The 23,906-nt window shown below is 41.4% G+C and overlaps 1 protein-coding gene across 8 annotated transcripts in view; it reads right to left on the bottom strand.

Moving 5' to 3' along the window:
* ptprk (protein tyrosine phosphatase receptor type K) overlaps positions 1-23,906 on the bottom strand; it is a 702,201-nt gene that overhangs the window by 317,656 nt on the left and 360,639 nt on the right. For all 8 annotated transcript variants that reach the window (XM_085997159.1, XM_085997160.1, XM_085997163.1 and 5 more), the window contains exon 7: positions 23,144-23,437. In XM_085997159.1, coding sequence (XP_085853285.1) covers positions 23,144-23,437 — 294 coding nt within the window. The remainder of the gene's footprint in view (positions 1-23,143; positions 23,438-23,906) is intronic.

Genomic DNA, 23,906 nt, shown 5'->3' with positions numbered 1-23,906 from the left:
CGGGATTGAAGGCCGATAAATCCCCAGGGCCTGATAATCTACATCCTAAGGAAGTGGCCCTAGAAATAGTAGATGCATTGCTGGTCATCTTCCAACATTCGATAGACTCTGGAACAGTACTCATGGATTGGCGGGTAGCTAATGTTACCCCACTGTTCAAAAAAGGTGGTAGAGAGAAAACGGGGAATTACAGACCGGTAAGCCTGACATCGGTAGTGGGGAAAATGCTAGAGTCCATTATAAAAGATGTAATGGCAGAGCACTTGGAAAACAGTGACCGGATCGGACAAAGTCAACATGGATTTACAAAAGGTAAATCGTGCTTGACTAACCTACTGGAATTTTTTGAGGATGTAACTGGTAAAATAGATAAGGGAGAACCAGTGGATGTGGTGTATTTGGACTTTCAAAAGGCTTTCGATAAGGTCCCACATAAGAGATTGGCGTGTAAAGTTAAGGCACATGGGATTAGGGGCAAGGTATTGACTTGGATAGAGAACTGGTTGGCAGACAGAAAGCAAAGAGTTGGAATAAACGGCTCTTTTTCCCGAGTGGCAGGCAGTGACGAGTGGGGTACCGCAGGGATTGGTCCTTGGACCCCAGCTATTCACAATATACATTAATGATCTGGACGAGGGAACTAGATGTAATATCTCCAAGTATGCAGATGACACAAAGCTGGGTGGGCGTGTGTGCTGTGAGGAGGATGCCGAGAAACTCCAGTATGATTTGGACAGGTTGGGTAATTGGGCAGAAGCATGGCAGATGCAATATAACGTGGATAAATGCGAGGTTATCCACTTTGGTGTCAAAAACAAGGCGGCAGATTATCTGAATGGCAATAGATTGGGAGAAGGGGAAGTGCAACGAGACCTGGGCGTCCTTGTGCACCAGTCGCTGAAAGTAAGCATGCAGGTGCAGCCGGTGGTTAAGAAGGCAAATGGTATGTTGGCCTTCGTAGCGAGAGGGTTCGAGTACAGGAACAAGGATGTTTTGCTGCAGTTGTACAGGGCCTTGGTGAGACCACATCTTGAGTATTGTGTGCAGTTTTGGTCGCCTTATCTGAGGAAGGATGTTCTTGCCATGGAAGGAGTGCAGCGAAGATTCACCAGGCTGATACCTGGGATGGCAGGAATGACGTATGAGGAGAGATTGGGTCGATTGGGCTCATACTTGCTGGAGTTTAGAAGAATGAGGAGATCTCATTGAAACTTATAAAATTCTAACAGGACTAGACAGACTAGATGCAGGAAGGATGTTCCCGATGGTCGGAGAGTCCAGAACCAGGGGTCACAGTCTAAGGATAAGGGGTAAGGCATTTAGGACAGAGAGGAGGAGGAATTTCTTCACCCAGAGAATGGTGAACCTGTGGAATTCTCTTCCACAGAAGGCAGTAGAGGCAAATTCATTAAATATATTCAAGAAGGAGTTGGATATATTTCTTAAGGCTAAAGGGATCAAGGCATATGGGGAGAAAGCAGGGACAGGGTACTGAATTTGGATGATCAGCCATGATCGCATTGAATGGCGGAGCAGGCTCGAGGGGCCAAATGGCCTACTCCTGCTCCAACCTTCTATGTTTCTATGAAACTGGCTTGGTAGATATTTCAAAACAATAGCAGCTCAGAAAAACACCTGCTTTGATGATCTCAGCATAACACTGGGGCCAGAGTAGCATTCAGGAATTGGCCTCTTAAATATACTGTACAGGCAAACTTAACATTAATTCAGTCAATCAAAAGATTTATCCGACATCAGATGACCCTATCCATTATGCTCTGAAGGTCATAACTAGATTATGAAACCCTTCCTCGCACAAAAAAAATGCTCATGAATCTTTTGCAATTGAATTCAAATGCAATAGATATGACAGTTGTGATTCTATCTGGGATCAATGGCGAGACAATGATAGTACCATCACCCATGGTGAAAACCGCACTGGTTAGCAGGCCTACAAGCTCCTTAGAGTGAAACTTTTAATTATTTTATCAAAACATCACTCACATACATCTCTTATGGGACTGAATTGAAAACTCAGTTGAAATGATAAATAATGTGCCTGGGAAACAAACAGCAAACCCTGTCTGGTAATTGTGTTTAGCTACTGCATGTATTTTATACCAAACATATGAACATATGAAAATACAAAAACGGAAACAGATAAAGACCAACTGGTCTAGCAAGTCTGTCTCATATCGTCATAGTGTAACTGAACATCATGAGCCTCCACAAGCAGTCGCACAGGCAGTGAACCTAGATCTCCATGGCCAAGTATTCAAAAAACGAATACTTTCAAAGAATGTATGATTGCTGTTGTCCTTGGTTGATGTGTCCAGCAGCTTCAACATGGCAAGTGCAGAGGAAGCCACATGCATGAGGTTCCGATGCACAGATTTGAAAGCACGCAGACAGCCTTGGAGCAGGTAGCAGCTCCAAGGCCATCTGCTGTGCTTCCTCTCACAGCAGAAGCCTTGTTTTCAGTCTTGGGTTCTCATGAATGTTCAGACTGCTGCAATACAGGGCTTTACTGAACTGCAACCTCAATGGCTAAGTTCAAAGAAAAGGTTGCTCAAACTAGGACGGAAATACTGCTCGTCTTGCTCAATGCCAGTCCTGTCATTGGGTCAGTTAACTATCAGATCTACAGACATTGTGGCAGAGGGCCCATTTCAGTGGTTTGAAAAGGGATCTAGCACAGGTGGACTGGAAACAAAGATTGGTCAGGAAAAGAATAAATGCGCAATGGTGGGCTTTCAAGGCGGGGATAGATCTGGTATGAACCTAGCATATTCCAATGAGGAGGAAAGATGGGGCATCCAGAGCGCGAGCTCCCTGAATGACAAAGGAAATAGAGGTTAAAATAATAGAGATAGGAGGTTTACGACAAATGTCAGGTACAGAATACAATCAAATACCAGGCAGAATACAGAGTGCGTAGGGGGAAATGAAAAAGGATTTAAGAAGGCAAAAAGAGTATAAGAAAAGATTAGCGGATAACAAAAAAGGGAACCCAAAAGTCTTTTATAAACATATAAAAAGTAAAAAGATAGTTAAAGGAATGATGGGGCCGATTAGGGGCAAAAAAAAATCTTGTGGAGGCGGAGGGCATGACTGAAGTACTGAATGAGTACTTTTATCCGTCTTCACAAAAGAAGAGGATGAAGCTAATGCTGCAGTTGGGGGGGGGGGGGGGTGTAAAGATATTGGATAGAATAAAAAGATATAAATAAATAGGTTGGCACTCAGTCCAGATGCGTGCATCCTAGGTTTCTAAGGGAAGCTAGGGTGGAGATAGCAGAAGCTCCGATCACAATTTTTCAATCCTCCTTTGATATGGGAGTGATGCCAGAGGACTGAAAAACTGCAAATGTTACATCCCTGCTCATAAAAAAGGTCAGAGATAAACCTGGTAACTACAGGCCAATCAGTCTAATGTCAGTGGTGGGAAAACTAATAGAGATCATCATCAAGGACAAAATTAATTCTCACTTGGAGAAGCATGGGTTAATAAGGGACAGCCAGCATGGATTTGCTAAAGGCAAATCGTGTCTGACTAACCTGATCGAGTTCTTTGATGAAGTAACAGAGGAAGGTAATGCAGTAGATGTTGTAGATAAGGACTTTCAAAAGGCATTTGTTAAAGTAGCAACAACAACGTATTTATATAGCGTCTTTAATGTAGTAAAACGTCCCAAGGCACTTTATAGAAGCATTATCAAACACAATTTGACACCAACCACATAAGGAGATATTAGGGCAGGTGACCAAAAGCTTGGTCGAAGAGGAAGGTTTTAAGGAGCATCTTAAACAAGGAAAGAGACAGAGAGGTTTGCCGGGGGGGGGGGGGGCGGGGGTGGATTGCAGAGGTTTGCCGGGGGGGGGGGGGGCGGGGGTGGATTGCAGAGGTTTGCGGGGGGGGGGGGGGGTGGATTGCAGAGGGGAGGGGGGTGGATTGCAGAGGTTTGCGGGGGGGGGGGCGGATTGCAGAGGTTTGCGGGGGGGTGGATTGCAGAGGTTTGCGGGGGGGTGGATTGCAGAGGTTTGCGGGGGGGTTGGATTGCAGAGGTTTGCGGGGGGGTGGATTGCAGAGATTTGCGGGGGGGGGTGGATTGCAGAGGTTTGCGGGGGGGGCGGATTGCAGAGGTTTGCGGGGGGGGGCGGATTGCAGAGGTTTGCGGGGGGGGGGCGGATTGCAGAGGTTTGCGGGGGGGTGGATTGCAGAGGTTTGCGGGGGGGGGCGGATTGCAGAGGTTTGCGGGGGGGGGTGGATTGCAGAGGTTTGCGGGGGGGGGTGGATTGCAGAGGTTTGCGGGGGGGGTGGATTGCAGAGGTTTGCGGGGGGGGTGGATTGCAGAGGTTTGCGGGGGGGGTGGATTGCAGAGGTTTGCGGGGGGGGTGGATTGCAGAGATTTGCGGGGGGGTGGATTGCAGAGGTTTGCGGGGGGGTGGATTGCAGAGGTTTGCGGGGGGGGTTGGATTGCAGAGGTTTGCGGGGGGGGTGGATTGCAGAGGTTTGCGAGGGGGGTGTGGATTGCAGAGGTTTGCGGGGGGGTGGATTGCAGAGATTTGCGGGGGGTGGATTGCAGAGGTTTGCGGGGGGGGTTGGATTGCAGAGGTTTGCGGGGGGGGTGGATTGCAGAGGTTTGCGAGGGGGGTGTGGATTGCAGAGGTTTGCGGGGGGGTGGATTGCAGAGGTTTGCGGGGGGGTGGATTGCAGAGGTTTGCGGGGGGGGTGGATTGCAGAGGTTTGCGGGGGGGGGTGGATTGCAGAGGTTTGCGGGGGGGGGTGGATTGCAGAGGTTTGCGGGGGGAGGATTGCAGAGCTTAGGGCCCTTGGTAGCTGAAGGTACGGTTGCTAATTGTGCAGCGATTAAAATTGGGGATGCTCAAGAGGCGAGAATTGGAGGAGCGCAGATATCTCATAGGGCTAGAGGAGATTACAGAGATAGGGAGGGGCGAGGCCATGGAGGGATTTGAAAATAAGGATGAGAATTTTAAAATCAAGGCGTCGCTCAACTTGGAGCCAATGTGGGTCAGTCAGCGAGCACAGGGGTGATGGATGAACAGGACTTGGTTAGGCAACGGGCAGCAGAGTTTTGATTGAGCTTAATTTTATGGAGTGTGGAAGATGGGAGGCCGGCCAGGAGTGCATTGGAATAGTCAAGCCTAGAGGCAACAAAGGCATGGATGAGGGTTTTCGCAGCAGATGAGCTTAGGCAGGGGCGGAGCCAGGCAATATTACAGAGGTGGAAATAGGCGGTCTTGGTGATGGTGCGGATATGTGGTCGGAAGCTTATCTCGGGGTCAAATTGGCTAAGGGATTGGAGGCAGAGCACAGTGGTGAACGGATGTTTTTCTGACAGGAACGAAGTATGCAGTGGGGTCCCCCCAGGGGTCGGTATTCAGACCATTGCTTTTCTTGTTATATATAAATGACGTGGACTTGGGTATAGAGTACAATTTTGAAGTTTGCGGATGATATCAAACTTGGCAACTTTGTAAATTGTGAGCAGGATAGTAGCAGACTTCATAAGGACATAGACAAACTGGTGAAATGGGCAGACACATGGTAATTTAATGCAGATATGTGTGACTTGATCCACTTTGGGAGAAACAACATGGAGAGGCAGTATAATCTAAATGGTACTATTTTGAAGGGGGTGCAAGAGCAGAGGGGCCTAGGGGTGCATATTCACAAATCTTTGAAGGTGACAGGGCAAGTTGATAAGGCAGTTAAGAAAGTATGGGATACTTGGCATTGAAGACAAAAACAAGGAAATCATGCTAAATCTCTATAAATCTCTGATTAGGCTTCAGCTTTATTGTGTCCAATTGTTGACACCACACTTTAGGAAAGATGTCAAGGCTTTAGAGAGGGTATAAAGGAGGTTTACTAGGATGATACCAGGAATGAGGGACTTCAGTTATGTGGAGAGATTGGAGAAGCTTGGATTGTTCTCCTTAGAGCAGGGAAGGTTAAGGGGAGACCTAATAGAGGTATTCAAAATTATGAGGGGTTTTGATAGAACAAGTAGGGAGAAATGTTTCCTCGGTCATGTGGGTTGATAACCAGAGATTTAAATAGATTTAAAATAATTGGCAAAATAACTAGAGGGGAAATGAAGAGAAATCTTTTCACACAGAGGGATAAAATGATCTGGAACGCACTACTTGAAAAAGGTGGTAGAATCAGATTCCATCAGAACTTTCAAAAGGCAACTGGGCATGTCTTTGAAGAGAACTAATTTGCAGGATCGGTGCTTCCCGAGTCCAAATTGTGAACAAGAGCACCCAGCACTAATCCTTGTGGAATACCATTTCCCACCTTTTTGTCAATCTGAGTAACAGTTGGCTGAGACTATGACAGATCTCAGGAAGATCCAACTCTAACCATATTTCAGTATCTACCTACTTTTATACCGAAAACCTGTACCTTTGTTAACAACGAACCAGTCTGCACTGGCGAGATCAGCAGCCTTTTGGATGTTGCATCTAATTGAACTTTGATAATAACTATTATAATGCAAAGGACCATCTCTTGCTGTACTTCTGCTTTTTCTTTCCAATTTCCTGCACCAGATAATCCTTATGGCCTAAGTATCATAATTTAGTGGCAATTTCTGGGCTGATTTGTGCTGGGGGACTGCAGCTATGGGAAACTGGGTTAAAACTGACCAAATCCATTTCAACTAGGACCCTAACTCAGCTATGGATGAACTGAAACACAGGTCCCAGAAGTTTAAAGTCAAGCTGGCAATCCACTGACCTCTCCACCTGAAATGCTCGCAGAATGCTTCTCTTAAGAGGGGAAAAAAAAGTAGACTGAAGTAATCAAATAAATTGATTTTCACCACAGTATCAGTATTTCACAGGTTAATTAACATTTATTTAAGCTAAGTAAGGATCTAAGAGACAAATGCGGTTTGGGAGCTTCGATACGTCTCATATAAACTACTACATAATACATTAGGAAAATGTGTTTACAGTATTAAGAACAGTAATGAAACACCAAGCACATAAACTTTAATTAAAAAAAAACAAATGCTTTTGTTGAGATACCTTCAGGAATACAAAAAGTGACTTGGGAAACGTACCTATTTCAAGTAGCCCTGTATGAATCATCAATGCATATTCTGGTAGCTTTTGTATGATTTATCTTCATCAGCTAGAGTTGAAATTACCAGACTCCAATTACACCGCAATACATGTACAGAAGAACAATGTCACTTTTACCACTAGAGAAGGCTTAAAATGCCTGGGGTAAAGAAAGTAATCTACTGTTCGCTGACATTCACTGCTGGAAAGTCATTTGTTTTAATGACGATTGAAAGTTGTTTAGTTCAAACCCCTTAACTGCTATTTGCCCCTTGTCAGTAGTATTATCTTCAATTCAAATTTAAACTTTAGCAAATTAGAAAATATATGAAATCTAAAAGAGACCTGACGAGTATATCAGTCCTTAAGAACAGGTTGCTGCAGATTTCATCATCTCAGAAATGAAGGAAACAGGGATTTTAATTTTCACCGGTAAAGCCATGGCTTTCAATAGCTTAAGTAGATGGCCTCAAGGCAACAACACAGCCAATGACTATATGTCACAACAAGAGAGGGAGAGCAAAAATAGTTGATACAGACACAGAATAAAACAGAATCTGAGGAAATAATTTGGAGAATCAAGGTCAAAAAGTGTCATTTGACTTTAGGCCATTTTATATTGAGCCTTAATGCAAGACAGCAATGAAGGAATAATTATTGTCTCATAACTCAATTTAGCCCAAGGCAACTTTACAGCATAGCTTTTTAAGGTCATATTACAGTGAAGTAATAAAGTACATTTAAATATTGTACATGCCAATTTAATATAAAACCATGCAGAACTACTAAGTGCCAACTTGATTATACGAAAAGAAGCTTTATTCATTCAAATTACATGTCCTTGTGTTTTTTTCCCCCCTCTCTATGCGGTGAGCAAAGATTTGGGATATCAAATGAATTGCCTTATTTTCACTCCGCTGAAGGAAATGCAGAACCCTTGAGGCGTTTTCTATCTTAGGCAAATTTCCTCTGAACGATTTGAATTCTGCCTCCTTACCTCCTGAGAAATGGATATCCCAGTTTACCTACACCACTTTTGAACTGTTGTTAAAAACTTCTCCTGCATCAAGTGGTCTTCAAAGCAGGTTTAAAAAATGAAAAACTCTATTTGCAGGTTTAAAAAAAAATGAAAAACTCTATTTGCAGGTTTAAAAAACCCCAGCAAATACTGCAAACACTCGACAAATCAGGCAGCTTCTGTAAAGAAAGGAAAATCTTTATGCGTCAGGCATAGCTCCTCATCTGAACACGTCTTTCATGCCTGGAGTACCTTCCTTTACAGAGGCTGCCTGACACGGCGAGCGTTTCCAGCATTTCCTGTTTTTGTTTCAGATTTCCAGCATCTGCAATATTTTGTTTTTTGTTCTATTTGCAGGACTTTAAGACCGTTAGAAATATGAAAACTCAACTATAGCTTCCTAAGAGTACTGCAAGCAACTACGTTTTTTTTTGTTGGCAATTATGCAAACCGGGTTAATACTGGTTTCTGTTAGTGGATTCTGCAAGGTATATTTTGGTCCAGCAGGCTAAAATCAATTTTGGTTTCTGTCAAGCAAAGGGGAATTTAATATACTGATGTGGCGAGAGCAGCAAAGTTAAAATTTCAGAGCCGTTCAGTGAAAAGTAAGAGCATAAAGGAGTGTTAATGCAGGCTTATTGGTGTTAGCTGTCAAACTGTGTTTTTGATAGCTGGGAGGACAACATGTTAATTGTCAGCCATCACAAGTATTTGAAGTATTTGGCTGAGACCTCTTCACTCTTATACTCCAATCCTTTTGTAATAAAGGCCAACATAGCATTTGCTTTCCTAATTGTTTGCTGTACCTGCATGTTAACTTTTGGTGATTCACTTACAAGGACACCCAGGTCCCTCTGAACACCAACATTTCCCAATCACTCATCATTTAAAAAATGTTCTGCTTTTCTACTGTTCCTACCAAAGTGGATAACTTCACATTTTTCCACATTATATTCCATCTGCCATGTCCTTGCCCACTCACTTAGCCTGTCTATATCCCTTTGCAGCCTCTTTGCATCCTCCTCACAAGTTACTTTCCCACCTAGCTTTGTATCATCAGCAAACTTGGATACATTTCACTCTGTCCCTTCATCTAAGTCATTGATATAGATTGTAAATAGCTGAGGCCCGAGCACTGATCCTTGTGGTACCCCACTAGTTACAAGTTGCCCGCCCCAAAAAACGAAGTTTATTCCTGTTCTGTTTTCTGTCCGTTAACCAATCCTCTATCCATGCTAATATCTTACCCCAATCCCATGAGCCCTAATTTTGTGTAATAACCTCTTGTGTAGCACCTTATCGCATGCTTTCTGAAAACGCAAATACACCACATCCACTAGTTCCCCCTTAACTACCCTGCAAGTTACAATCTCAAAACTCTCTGGATTTGTCAAACACAATTTCCCTTTCATAAATCCGTGTTAACTCTGCTCAATCATATTATGATTTTCTAAGTGCACTGCTACTACAACCCTAATAAATGATTCTCGCATTTTCTGATGTCAGTAAGCTGGCATATGGTGGAAAAAGTTCTCTGTTCAACGGTTTGAGCTTGGTATTGGTTACCTATATATTGGGCAAGTTAAAGCATATCTGTTTCGTAGAAGACTTCAGGTCTGCTTACAGGAGTGGCTGGTGGTGCCATACCCAAGTAGAACATTTAGCATAAATCCCCAAAATGTAACAGCATTCACCAATGGACAGCCTCACATGGACATTCTAGTCTCTATGTGACCATGTATGATCTCATATATTGTTCACATACAGACAGTAGTGAACTGCATGCCCTTATCTCCAACATGAAAATCAAACAATTGGATGGAATCACTAGTAGGCACAGCTCTCTGCACCAGCTCCGTTTTAGAATGGTGAGCCTAGCTACATTCCTGTGCTTCCTTAGTTTAGTTTATATCCAACACATTGCTAAAATGCTACCACTGTTAATATTAACTTGGCAATAGCTTCCCTTTTAATTTCCCAAGCCCATGCCATGAAGGGGAGGTGCTGAACTTAGACCAGACAATTCCCCACTGGGAGAAAGAAGAAATTGAGAATCATTCCCTTAAGACACGTCCAGGCATTTCCTTGTGGCTCAATCCAGAGCTGCACTGACAAAAGCCTGGCAACAGGTAGCCTGCCTAGCCTTTCAGCTACAGAATGAGTGCAGACACCCAAAAAAATAGAAAGATGAAGAAGAAAAATACAGAAGAAAAGCTCATTGGCATTTTGGCAGCACCACTTCTTTCATACGAGCCAGTTATGAAATATATAGTGTATGTAAAATTTACCGTGAATTATTCAAATGAACACTAAAGCAGATAAAGCAGATGGTCGTTATTGTACAACTATCAGCAAGTCAGCAACAACTTAAGAGAAAGCAACTGCTTTTATGGTACATTTTATGAATATGAGGGAGGGTTTATGTGAAATATGTTAACTGACTTGTGTTTTCACGACAGATGCAGTCTGACCTGCTGAGTGCCTCCAGCATTTTCTGTTTTCGTTTCAGATTTCCAGCATCTGCAGTATTTTGCTTTTTGTTTAAAAGCAATCAATGTTATCTTGTTTAGTGGTGGTGGTGTGGAGATGCCGGAGTTGGACTGGGGTGGACAAATGTAAGAAGTCACACAACACCAGGTTATAGTCCAACAGCTTTATTTGAAATCACAAGCTTTCTCCGAAAGCTTGTGATTTCAAATAAAGCTGTTGGACTATAACCTGGTGTTGTGTGACTTCTTACATCTTGTTTAGTGGCATAGAAACTGAATCTTAAAAATATACTTAATTCTTTAAACATGGATTGTTCAGATACCAGCAGTTACTGACCACTTCCTTATGACAATGTGCATAGAAGAACATGCATTGATGCAGCACCTTATCATGTCCTCAAGACTTCACAAAGCACTTTATAATAGATTTGTTTTTGAAGTGTAGTTACTGATATCTAGGTAAAAACTGATATATAGTCCCATCAGTGGACCTGCTCTAATGTAATCCATTTCACTGCTTGATCAGGGGCTTGCAAAAGTCATGGCGAGCAACCTCAATACAACAGTTCTTCCTCCTTCTTCAACATGATCCAGTTAAAAATGTCAACCTTCTGGCTTAAAGGACTGCAGACACATTTTTCAAAACTTACCCAGTAATTAAAAAAAAAGTTTTATACCGTGCCTCTGGGACTTTTTTTTAATGAACATCTTTATCTGAGTAAAAGGGTTAACTCAGACATGCATCCTTACTTTATACATGTATGACCATAAGATTGACACTTCAAGCATTTCATCGACAATTTACAATATATGAACTGTATGCAGATAACTTCAGCAAATATGTTCAGGTTTAAGCATTGGCAAACACCAAAAATGGTATTACAGCTTGTACTTCTAGTTGGATGACTGTCATATGTACACAGATTTATAACATTTTTTTTATTTTTATTTTTTAAAAAAGCTCAACATTTTCCATGCTGAAATGAGCATAAAATTACCAATGGTTCTTCAAACCACTTTGAGATGATATTTTATATAAAGTTAAAGCAAGCTAGAAGCAGACATTTAATCTTACTGGAGCTCCTAGAGATGCCTAAAGGCTGATTGTAGTTGATAGCCAATCTTGAAAACTTGGCCAAGAATTGATTGGAGATAGTTACAACTATACTGCTTCACTGTCTGCAGTACCCAAATGAAAATGATCACAGAAAAGTAACAAAGAAATTCAGAAAACCAATGTAAAGTGACAAACCATGACGACTTATCTGGAGGGGGAAGTACCTTCAGTACTACATTTCATCCGGATCAAATCAGGGCACCAATACAACCATAAAAGCAAATTCATTCAGCACAAGGACAGATGGAACCACTGACCCAGGTGAAACCACCATTAGAGGATGACCATAATTCAATTTTATAATAGCATTAAGTGACTGACAACGATCACATTATGATGAAATACAACTGTAACACTAACTATATCAGACTTTTCCTGTAAACTGTTATTTTCCTATATAAATCTGTATGTAGAAGTACAGCAGGTTAAAAAAATCTTTGCTTGCGCTTTTAACATCCTCTTTTCTATCTCATTCATCTGTTCACTGTTCTGCTCTTTGTTTTTTTACCACATAGTTCTGTCTGTCTTGTCTCTCTCACTATGCCTTCCATCTGTTTTCTGCCCATTTCTGATGTAATATTTTGCCCCCAGTTCCTCCTTCTTTCTGAAGGACATGATGGTAGTGAGGCACACTATTTTTGAACAGGTTTGTGTTACTATTTTAGACAATACTGACAAGGAGCAAAAGGTCGAGGGAAGGAGGGTGTAATTTGCAGAATTCAAAGGTGATTCTGCAATCTGGTGCTCACAAATGAACACTTCGAATTTCCCTAGATTACTCCTTGCAAGTACTGCTCCCTCCTGGGCGTACTGAATCATGGGATTACCCCTTTCATTTCCTATCTCTTTTTCGTTCCAGATTTATGTCAAGTACATAATCCCTATAGAGATGGGAAGAGGGTCCATAAATCAGTTGCACATAAAGTGCCACCACTGTAAATAGCAGTACATGATCAAACATGCTGGCCAACAGTCACCTATTTGAATATTTTTCTGGGGCTCCAGAGGCATTGATCATAATGGCCAGGAAAACCAAAGAGCTCAGAGTGGAATTAAAATTCTGGCAATAGCTGTCAGTCAAGGGATGCTGACTTTCTCTTTAATGCCAGTAGGATTTTCTGCTGTGGGGAAGGAGAGGAGGGGTGTAGTTATCATGGAAGGAGGAGGGGCATAGGTGGCATGGGGCAGGGATTTTTAATTAAAAAAAAAAAATTGGAGCCTTCTCTACAGCCCTGTTCCAAATGGGCTGCATGTGACTAGAGTGAGGAGGCCTCTATAACAGAAATGTTTTGGAGCCTTACTGAGTTATGCAGGCTCCCAGCACTCTTGACGCTAACCTGTCACATTGGGGGACATTAAGTATTTCAGTCACATTGCAGGCTCCAAACCTCAGTGCCCACTATTGCATCATCAGCCTCAATGTTGAGAAAAGAAGCACACCAATGAATGGGTGAATGGTGACAGTTAGGGATCAAGATGGATTTTAACCAATTTTCATCATAAATTTCCAGATTGGGTTAGCAGATCGTTAGAAATTAACTCTCACAATTTCTTTGCAATGAAAATATGGTCCCACGATGAGTGCATATTGCATTAGCAATACCATCACGTATGCTGCATGATGTATGTGACACGTCACGTACAACACACACCATGGGTGATGATGTCACGAGTGCAATGCGCAACCATCTCAGACCCAATTTTCATGGCAAAGACCAGGGAGAATTGAGGTGCGTTTCAAGTTTGACCAGCAACTGTTTTCTTAGACTATCGGAGTAAAGAACTAGTGAGACGATGGTTCTGATCAACTAGGGCAATGATGGGGCGTATTTTGCGACCCCCCACGGGTGCATACGAGGTACGTGCGAAGCGCACGCGCTGAAGCTCGGCACTTGTGATCCATCGAGAATTCTCTTGACAGATCATCCGCATGCCCAAGAAAAGTACCTCTGCGGGTGGACAGTTGCGCTTTTTGCACAACTTCCGCCTGCTGAATGCGTGTCAAATTCTTACGCCTGGTAAAAGCAAGCGTAAGGCCTGCTTTTACCAGCATAAGAGTTAAAAAAAAAATAGAAAAATAAAATTTGATCACTCATTTATAATTAAAAATACTCTTCAAAATGGTAAGTTTATTTTCCCCAAAAATTACATTTTTGTTTAAAATATTTAATTAAATGGCATTTTAATTAATTTTAAATATGTAACATTTTAAAATTTATTTAATATGTTGGGAGTTTTTTTTTAGTTGATCCCCATTCATATTTTTGACAGTTTTTTACATAGAGAACTGTCAAAAGTATGAATGGGATTCTCTTCTTTTATTGGTTGGGACAGCCCACGTGATCCCAGGAGCACTTATGAACCGCTTGCACCCCTGGGATTCGTGAGGCTCAGCCCGCGCGGACCTGGAGAGACCCAGGATTGCAAGCCGCCATTCCTCCCAGGCAAGTTCGTAGACATTTTGCAGGTCGAGGTGTCTGTCCGCGGGAAACCTCAGATCGCAAATGTTGGCCCGATATGTCTTAAGCATCCTTTGGCTACAGAAATATATTTAAGTGCAAATGTGGGAAGTCAGCCAGGCATTGCAACAATAGCAAGGCTTCTGGTACCAAATTGTATATTAAATCTGGTCAATAAACAGAGCCCAGAAATATTCTCGCAAGAGGTTTAGTACTTTGTTTAACAAAATACTGTATCCATTATATAAGTCTCAAAAGCTTCTTCTAATCTGGATGCTGTTCTGAGAACACACTTGGCAAACTTTTGGGACTGCCAATGAGGCCCATAAAAGTGAGTTCTTAGCTGTAAAGTATTGTCATTTAGCCTTTTTAAAAACTTAACTTCCGGCGAAATTCCAAATAAAACTAATTTGTACTGATTCTGAATTTACATTTTGGGGGTTAATATTTTTCTGAATTAATTTTCTTCTGGTTTTTGACTCTAAAAAGACTTGCACTTATATAATGCCTTTCATGATCACTGGACGTCTCAACACGCTTTACAGCCAATGAAGTACTTTTTGAAGTGTAGTCACTGTTGTAATGTAGGAAACGCGGCAGCCAATTTGCACACAGCAAGCTCCCACAAGCAGCAATGCGATAATGACCAGATAATCTGTTTTAGTTATGTTGATTGAGGGATAAATATTAGCTAGGACACCAGGGATAACTCCCCTAAAAATAAAAGCTTAAAAAAAAAATCACCCAAAAAACCTAGGTTTTAAAATTTGCATTCCCATAGTTTCCAGCTTCTTCATGAGGGCTGCATGAGACACAACCTACCCTAAACATTCACCATGGGACCAAAATTCAGCTTGCTCTTTTCGAATTACCATGTGGGTCTCCAAAGCATCAGATATACATGCCACAGCAAGTTACAGAAACACTTTAATAGCTGTTGATATCAGCAGGACTTTTGCTGGTTTTTGGACTCACTAGTGTTCCCTTCCTGTGCACAGAAAGCATAATTGTGCAGTGAGATGCATATCTCAAACAGGGGCAGCTTCAAAGTCAGTCAGTGCTTCTCCTAGATCATTCCACCCCTCACCTAGAGCAATTGTCAAACTATGTATCCGTTTGCAAGGTAAAGAAGTGGATGGCTTTGGAGCTGTGCAAAAGGCAAAGTTCAGAACATTTCTACAGTGCTGGTAACTTATACGGCTCCACAATTATACAACTTTGGTACAAGTTAATAAATGTAGGTGCAATCTATGACCTCACCTACAATGGTTCGATTTTATAGATTTTATCAGATGACTACGTAAGTGAAAATAACATTTTATTTAATTATTTTGTAGATTGAAGGGTAAATTTCTGCTCCACTCTGACAAGAATCTACATGACTGGCAGAAAATTGCAGTAATTTCATAAAAAGTACTCTATCAGCTGGGTGACTTCAATTCGAAGCTGCCTAAAGTAATGAGCATGGGAGCCACCAATGCATCTCATGGTGAGGAGCTTTGCTGAGGAAACGTAATAACGGAAGACATGAGAAAGCACATTTTCTCACTACCTCCGCCACGCTGCTTAACACGTATTTTACCTCTGTATTTACAGAGGAGGATGAGCGCAAGACATGAAATGTATGGGACTTAAAGTTGATACGTCACCAGCCCGAATGGTTTACACTCCAGGTACTGAAGGACATTAGTGACAAAGTAAGAAAGAACTTAGATTTCCACAGCGCCTTATTGTGGACATTTTATAGCGCTGCAAAATCAAATGAATTACTTTTGAAGTACAATCACTGTTATTATGTAGGCAGCCAATTGTACATGGCAATTTCCCACAATTATGGCTTTCTAGATATATAATGAACAAAAATTTTAAAAATACATGCAACACAATTATTCTTCAAGGATTGAACATGTCTGAACAAATCCAATGGCCCAAGTTTTGTTTGCAGACTTTAAGGTAGAAATACAGGTAGACTATCCTTTATCCGAAAACCTCGGGACCAGCCGTGTTTCGGTTTTCGGAAAAATTCGGATTTCGGAAGATATTTTATAAGACTGGGAAATTTGTCGGGGGCGGGGGTCGGGGTCGTGCGCACGACTTACGCTGAACGAAAACACTTTCGGTTTTCAGAGGATTTCGGTTTTCGGAAGTGCGGATAAAGGATACACTATCCCTTATCCGAAAGGGTGGGGGTCGGTGGGGGGGGGGGAAGAAAAGAATATCGGACAGGCCACTGTATTGTTGGGTTCACTCTCCCGGTATACCTCCTTCACAACTGCCCGGCTCGGCCTGCAATCTCCTACCCAGGAGGGAACTCAGTGACCCTCTGCCCTGCTCAGCGTAAGTCGTGCGCCACTCTGGTCATGTCGTGCGCACGACTTACGCTGAACGAAAAAACCTTCGGTTTTTAGAGGGTTTCGGTTTTCAGAAGTTCGGATAAAGGGTAGTCTACCTGTATACTGTCCAAGAATGTAAATAAGTGATCTGACGGTTACCTTCTTCCAAATACAACATTGAAGTTTAAATACTTTCTTCTACTAGCTTGACTACTTGTGACTATCTACAGACAGATTTTAAATAAGAAATTTAAGAACACTTTCCAAACAAAAAAAATTACAGAATTATATAGCTGCATAGAAAGCACGTGGTGGTACTGTAAGAGGACATGCTGTCACTGTTTAAAAGATACAGCTCTTGTTTTGGGCAGGTTTAGTAGTTAATTATCTTAGACAGAGGATGGTATTGCTTTCATGGGTCATTACTTAAAATAGCCAAATACCCTGCACGGCCTAACCAGGATATATAAACAAGCACCTTCTAACAATTTTGCTAACTCAAGTATATAAATACTAGAAGCTCATCAGTGACAAGAAAGCTGCTATTAACCCAGTTTTGAGGTTCTGCTGACTAAAGTCATTTGAGCCTCTCATTATTTGCATGATCTGTACTTCTCAATTGCATTACTGTCTTGTCAACCACCCAACATCCTCCATATAATACAACTATCATGGTCTAAAAATTATCAACTAGTATTCAATGAAATACTTACTTTCATGTGGTAAACTGCTATAGCTAATGAAAACTGAATAATTTTGTTCTGCAGAATGATCGGAAACTCCAGTTAGCACAAAGTAGTAACAAAAAGAACACACATACTCACTAAGAGCTGAAAAAACAGCAGCCATGAGTAATCCTGTACTAGGGGAATCAAGTAAAAAAATTGAATGGTGGAATCCAATTTAGTTTTGCTACAGGTCCTTAATAATCTAGACTAGATTAACCTGCATTACTGGCAGATTATAAATTTATTCTTACAAGTTAAAAAAAACAAGCAATTCAGTAAACTACATATTTTCTCGGTATAAGCATGGCACAATATATTTAAGAAATACTGTGATGTTGAATTTATCTAAGGAACTCTGCTTCAGTACACTGAAGGCCATTTCAAGTAATAAATCTAGTTCCATGTAACTTTGAGATAGGTCAAAAATTGCACAGTTCTTAAAGAACTGTATCATTTTGAAAACACAGTACAATAGTTAACTCAAAAACATAATTGAATGCTAACATCTCAAAGTCCCTTGCACACCCTCTGATCATTAGAGAAAATCACTCTCCTGACTTTCAGAGGGGAGACCACAAATTTAAGGGCACAGCCTCCTTTTAAGGCCTTCACCCAATTGCAACAAAATCCAATGGCATCTCTGAATTGGATGCAAATCCTCACTACAGTGCTTTCCAGTAAATGGGTGGTGGAAAAGGTGGTCGGGCAGGATTTATTTTCTCCTGGAAGGCTGCTGGCCACCTTGGTGAGGTGACTTTGTGACAAAAATTTGTAAGAGGAGTTAGATCATTTATGCAAATGACCAGACAGCTGGCACATTAACCGTAATACTGAAAAATACAGGTATCGGGGGACAAGAAGCCAATGAAGGATGGTGAGGACTGGGCAATGGATAAGCAGAGTTTAGTACAGAAGCGGATTTGGGTAGAGTTTGGACAAGTTGAAGTTTATGCAGGGTGGAGCTTGGGAGGACGTTAATGGTCAAGTCAGGAGGCAACAAAAGCATAGATAATTTAGCAGCAGTGGGGGTAATATAAGGGTGGAATTCGGCGATGTCGTGAAGCTGTAATAGAGCGGTCTTTGTGATTGATAGAATACTGAGTTTAAGGATCAACTTGGGATCAAACACAACATTGAAGTTGTTCACTACTTGGCTCAACCTAAGCGAGCAGCCAGACAGGGAGATGGAGTTGGGTGCTAATGTATAGAAATTTTAGTGGGACCTGAATAGGATGGCTATAATCTTCCAAAAGATAAGGCAAATCCAGAATATATTACCCCAAGAAAGCAGGACCGGAGGTCATAAATATAAAAATGTAAGTTAATTTTAAATCAGCTGATATCCAAAAGAATCTCTTCACACAAAGTGATATAAATGGCTGGAAAAATTTGCACAGCAGAGGAGTGGAAATGCAGACCTTGAACATGTAAAAAATGCAGTTATGGGCTAGGCTGGAAGAAGTAGGGTACCCAAGGGATGAGTATGGTGAACAAACTAGCCTTTACTCATCCTCAACATTTTTTGTGTTCTTATAGCCAAGGTTACCTTACAGCAAATTAATCAGTTGTGCAAAGTTTTTGTGCTGACTTTGAAGTTTATACTTCATAAAGTTGTGCAACCAGGGAGAGCGTAAAACTAGGTCTTAAGTGATCGAGTCACTGGAAAGGTTCATGGTACCGAACACAAATTTTAAAACCAGGAACTGAACTAGTTGATGGTCAAGATGAGGTTGACCAAACTGTACCCAATCAGGACAGACCACAATAGGTTGCTACTCAAGAAGACATTGGTTAAAACGCATGCCAGCACTTTGAAGTATTAACCTACACATAAAAGTCAATAAACTCTGCTAAACACAAAGCTCCATACTGTTCCATGACTGTAAAAGTCACATGGTTTTAAACAAAGCAAAAATATTGTAAACTTCTTTTTAACGTGGGAAACATTGCTGCATTGATGGAATGGGAAAAAGATAACCAATAGAGAGTTTCAGAACAAGGTATTATGTATAACAGAGGGGGCGAGATCTCTGTTAGGGGCAAGTGTATGCAACAAATTTGTTAAACAACACATCCTCTCAGAGCCATAGCAAATTAATTGTGAAACTATGACAATTTTTTAAATTATTATTCATTATGGGATGTAGGTGTCACCGGCAAGGCCAGCATTTCTTGCCCATCCCTAATTGCCCTCGAGAAGGTGGTCATGAGCCGTCATCTTGAACCACTGCAGCCCATGTGGTGAAGGTACTCCCACAGTGCTGTAAGGGAGGGAGTTCCAGGATTTTGACCCAGTGATGCTGAAGGACATAAGAAATAGGAGGAGTAGTAGGCCATTCCGCCCCCTCGAGCCTGCTCCGCCATTCAATAAGATCATGGCTGATCTGATCTTGGTCTCCACTCCACTTTCCTGCCTGCTCCCCATAACCCTCGATTCCTGTTTTTCAAAAATCTGTCTATCTCCACCTTGAATATATTCAATGACTCAGCCTCCACAGCTCTCTGGGGTAGAGAATTCCAAAGATTCATGACCCTGAGAGAAGAAATTCTTCCTCATCTCCATTTTAAATGGGCGACCCCTTATTCTGAAACTGTGCCCCCTAGTTCTAGATTCCCCCACGAGGGGAAACATCCTCCCTACATCTACCCTGTCAAGCCCCCTCAGAATCTTATATGTTTCAATAAGATCACCTCTCATTCTTCTGAACTCCAATGATTATAGACCCAACCTGCTCAAACTTTCCTCATAAGACAACCCCTTCAACTCGGGAGTCAACCTAGTGAACCTTCTCTGAACTGCCTCTAATGCAAGTATATCCTTCCTTAAATAAGGAGACCAAAACTGTACGCAGTACTCCAGGTGTGGTCTCAGTTGTAGCAAGACTTCCCTACTTTTATACTTAATCCCCCTTGCAATAAAGCCCAATATTCTATTTGCCTTCCTAATTACTTGCTGTACCTGCATGCTAACATTTTGCGTTTCATGTACGAGGACACCAAGATCCCTCTGTACCGCAGCATTCTGTAGTCTCTCTCCATATGAATAATATTTTGCTATTTTATTCTTCCTACCAAAGTGGATAACCTCACATTTTCCCATATTATACTCCATCTGCCAAATTTTTGCCCACTCACTTAACCTATCTATATCCCTTTGCAGACTCTGTGTACTCCTCACAACTTGCTTCCCACCTATCTTTGTATCGTCAGCAAATTTGGCAACAGTACACTCGGTCCCTTCATCCAAGTCATTAATATAGATTGTAAATAGTTGAGGCCCTAGCACTGATCCCTGTGGCACCCCGCTTGTTACAGTTTGCCAACCTGAAAATTACACACTCTCTGTTTTCTGTTAGTTAGCCAATCCTCTATCCAATCTAATATATTACCCCAACACCGTGAGCTCTTACCTTGTGCAGTAACCTTTTATGCGGCACCTTATCGAATGCCTTCTAGCGATCCAAATACACTACATCTACTGGTTCCCCTTTATCCACCCTGCTCGTTACATCCTCAAAGAACTCTAGTAAATTTGTCAAACACAAAAGGAATGGCAATATATTTCCAAGTCAGGATGGTGTATGAGTTGGAGGGGAACTTGCAAATGGTGGTGTTCCCATGCACCTGCTGCCCTTGTCCTTCTAGGTGGTAGAGGTCACGGGTTTGGGAGATGTTGAAGAAGCCTTGGTGAGTTTCTGCAGTGCATCTTGCAGATGGTACACACTGTAGCCATGGTGTGCCGGTGGTGGAGGGAGTGAATGTTTAAGGTGATGGATGGGGTGCCAATCAAGTGGGCTGCATTGTCCTGGATGATGTAGAACTTCGAGTGTTGTTGGAGCTGCACTCGTGCAGACAAGTGGAGAGCCTTCCATCACACTCCTGACTTGTGCCTTGTAGATGGTGGAAAGGCTTTGGGAGTCAGAAGGTGAGTCACTCACCGCAGAATACCCAGTCTCTGACCTGCTCTTGTAGCCATAGTATTTATGTGGCTGGCCCAGATGGCCATCAACAACATGGCTGGGAGATTGTGGAAGAGTGGGAATTCAGAATGCAGCTCAAAGCAGTATTTTTTAAAAGCTTGCACATGATAAAGCACATGACTGCTAAAGATGAGGTTTTGTTAAAGGAGTGATGCTTACAATTGAATTTTCCCATCAAAAATGACCAATGTACTGCTTGTGGAGGTGGAATAATTTAATGCAAGATGTTAAGTAATACTACAGGAAACTTTCGATTAACTGGCCACTAAATAACCGGAAATGTCGGTTAACCGGCAAAATTCAGGAGTCGGTTCAGATAACTTTTTTTACTTTTTTTTACTCATTTCTGGCTGTGCAAGCATCTAACTGAAGCTGTTGCTAAGCTACAGAGACGCTTGCAAGCTGTGCTGATTGTTTTGAAGCTGTTGCTAAGCAACAGGGTTTGTTGCTAGATACGGAGCTCAGAAGCTCCGTATGTTTTAACTATAGCGCTCGATTCTCCAGCATTGTTGATAGACCGGCACCAGCTCGGTCCCATCCGTGCCGGATACCAGAAAGTTTCCTGTACATGGATGAACATGCTTTCATTGGAACTAAATAACCCTCCTTGTATAGTTCAGGTATTTCAAAATATGAAAGCATAGCTACATAAAGTTTTTTTTTTTTTTTAAATTGTTGAGAGAAAAAGGCACATAGAGCAAGAAACCACCACGGTTGAACGGAGGAAACAACAAAGCAAATCAAAAAGTAATTATTAGAGGACTCGAATCTTGGGTTTACTGCTGAGAAGTGTAGGAAAGAGGAAAGACTTAGGAGGTGAGGAGTTCCACATTTTAGAGTTCTCGTTTAAGAATGAATTAGGAGAGAAGACTGTGTTTGGGTTTGGAGGAGGTGAGGGGGAGAAAAGCATATTTGGAGTTTAGGAGGAACACCACTGACTACAGTAATAATGAGAAAATACAGAATGATGATAGAGAAGAGGGAGTGTGAATGCAAGGAACAATGTGAGAAAGAACAGCAGAAAGAGTGGACGTATGGAAAAGAAATCAAAACAAATAGGAAGACTTACATTTTTCTGGCACGTAGTCTAGGACTGCAAGAGGGGTACTGGTAAAGCCTCCCTAGATATGAGAACAGTATTTAAATCATAGATGGATTTGTTCTTTACAGAGGGTAACAGGAGTATTCAAAAGAGTACAAGAGAGGAAACCTAACTTTAGGTAGATGCAACATTTGAAAATTTGCATTTTGTTTATTTTGTAAAATGTTGTGTGGTTGGGAGTGGTTGAATCTCTTTCATTTACATGCATCAGTGTATATCTGAGAGAGAACACAAAAACAAAAATAGCAGAGGAAGGATCAACTTAGAGAAGAGAAATGCTAGAAAATACAGTATTGCAATTTGAGTAAAGAAAGATATATGGATTTTTAAAAATCCTAAATTTAGACATGGTATATAAGCAAACAAAAAGGTTTCATGTGGAGGTTACGGAATTGTATTTTCTGAAATGGCTACAATTTGATAAAATCTGATCATTTAAAGACATTAAACAAACAAATCAATCTGCACGTGACTTCTTCCATGGAAACTTTAATGTATTGATACAAAGGTTTGGTAACTCACCAGTGTACACCTCGCCAGCATATTGATTTCTCATTTCATCAACATTTCTATTATAATAAATTCCTACATTTTCTTTTAATGTTTTTACTAACTAGATGCTTATTCTTCAGTGGCACCACATAACTGGGACACATGATCCAGGATCATCATTTTATCAGCATGCTTATCATCAATATCAACATTATGCACATGTACCTCATCATTCCAATTTTGTAAAATGTGTACTTTATTCCTGCTGTTAATTTCACAACAAAAGCTATAGGTTTAATACTATGTAATTAGAAACTGAATTGGACTAACCTGCACATTTGGTTCTAGTGATGAGTGGAGGACCTGGTAACCCTGTTCCTCCTTCACCAGGCCTGGTCAGCAAAACTCTGATTTCATACTCTGTATCTGGGTCCAGATGCCACAGCTTGTAGGTCGCTGCATTTACAGCATGGATTTCTGTCCAAGATCCCCTGGTCATACAATATTCCACTTCTTTCAGAATGATGGGACCATCGCCAATAATTGAATTCGCATTAAGCTGGATCAGCAAATATGTAGGACCAACACCAAGTAGTTGGGGTGGTGCAATTGGCATGGGTGGCTCTATATGGGGAACAAATGTAATTCATTAATATTCAACTTCAATTTCTTCTGCCAATCACTATTCATGTAAATGATTTTTTCTTATTTTAATGATTAGAACTAAAAGTATTCAGGTTTCAGTATAGTAGACTATCAATACATTATCAAATGAATAATTATATTTCTAGATCCAAAATAAGTTTAAAAATAGTCAGCCATCAAGATTCATGGGCCCCTCATTTTGGCAATATAGCTTAAAATCTTTTAGAATTCCACTCAAATTACACAAACCACAAAATCACGAGATCACTGATCCCGATCTGTGCTAATGCCAGTCCTGAATCAGATATCCGAAGTATCTTGATTAACGCAAGTTTGTCTATTCCTCCCCCAGAGGTCCAAGTTTAAAAGAGCAAAGTTATTTGCTCTGTTGCCTCACTCTCCTTTTCCCAACCTCATACATCTCTCATTTCTCAATTTTTCTCCCCCA

The sequence above is a fragment of the Somniosus microcephalus genome, chromosome 9 (genome assembly GCF_052327205.1).
Source record: "Somniosus microcephalus isolate GS21.2 chromosome 9, FLI_Smic_1.0, whole genome shotgun sequence".
NCBI classification, from domain to species: Eukaryota; Metazoa; Chordata; class Chondrichthyes; order Squaliformes; family Somniosidae; genus Somniosus; species Somniosus microcephalus.
Note: the sequence above shows the minus strand (reverse complement) of the source record. Positions and strands in the feature narration are given on the sequence as shown.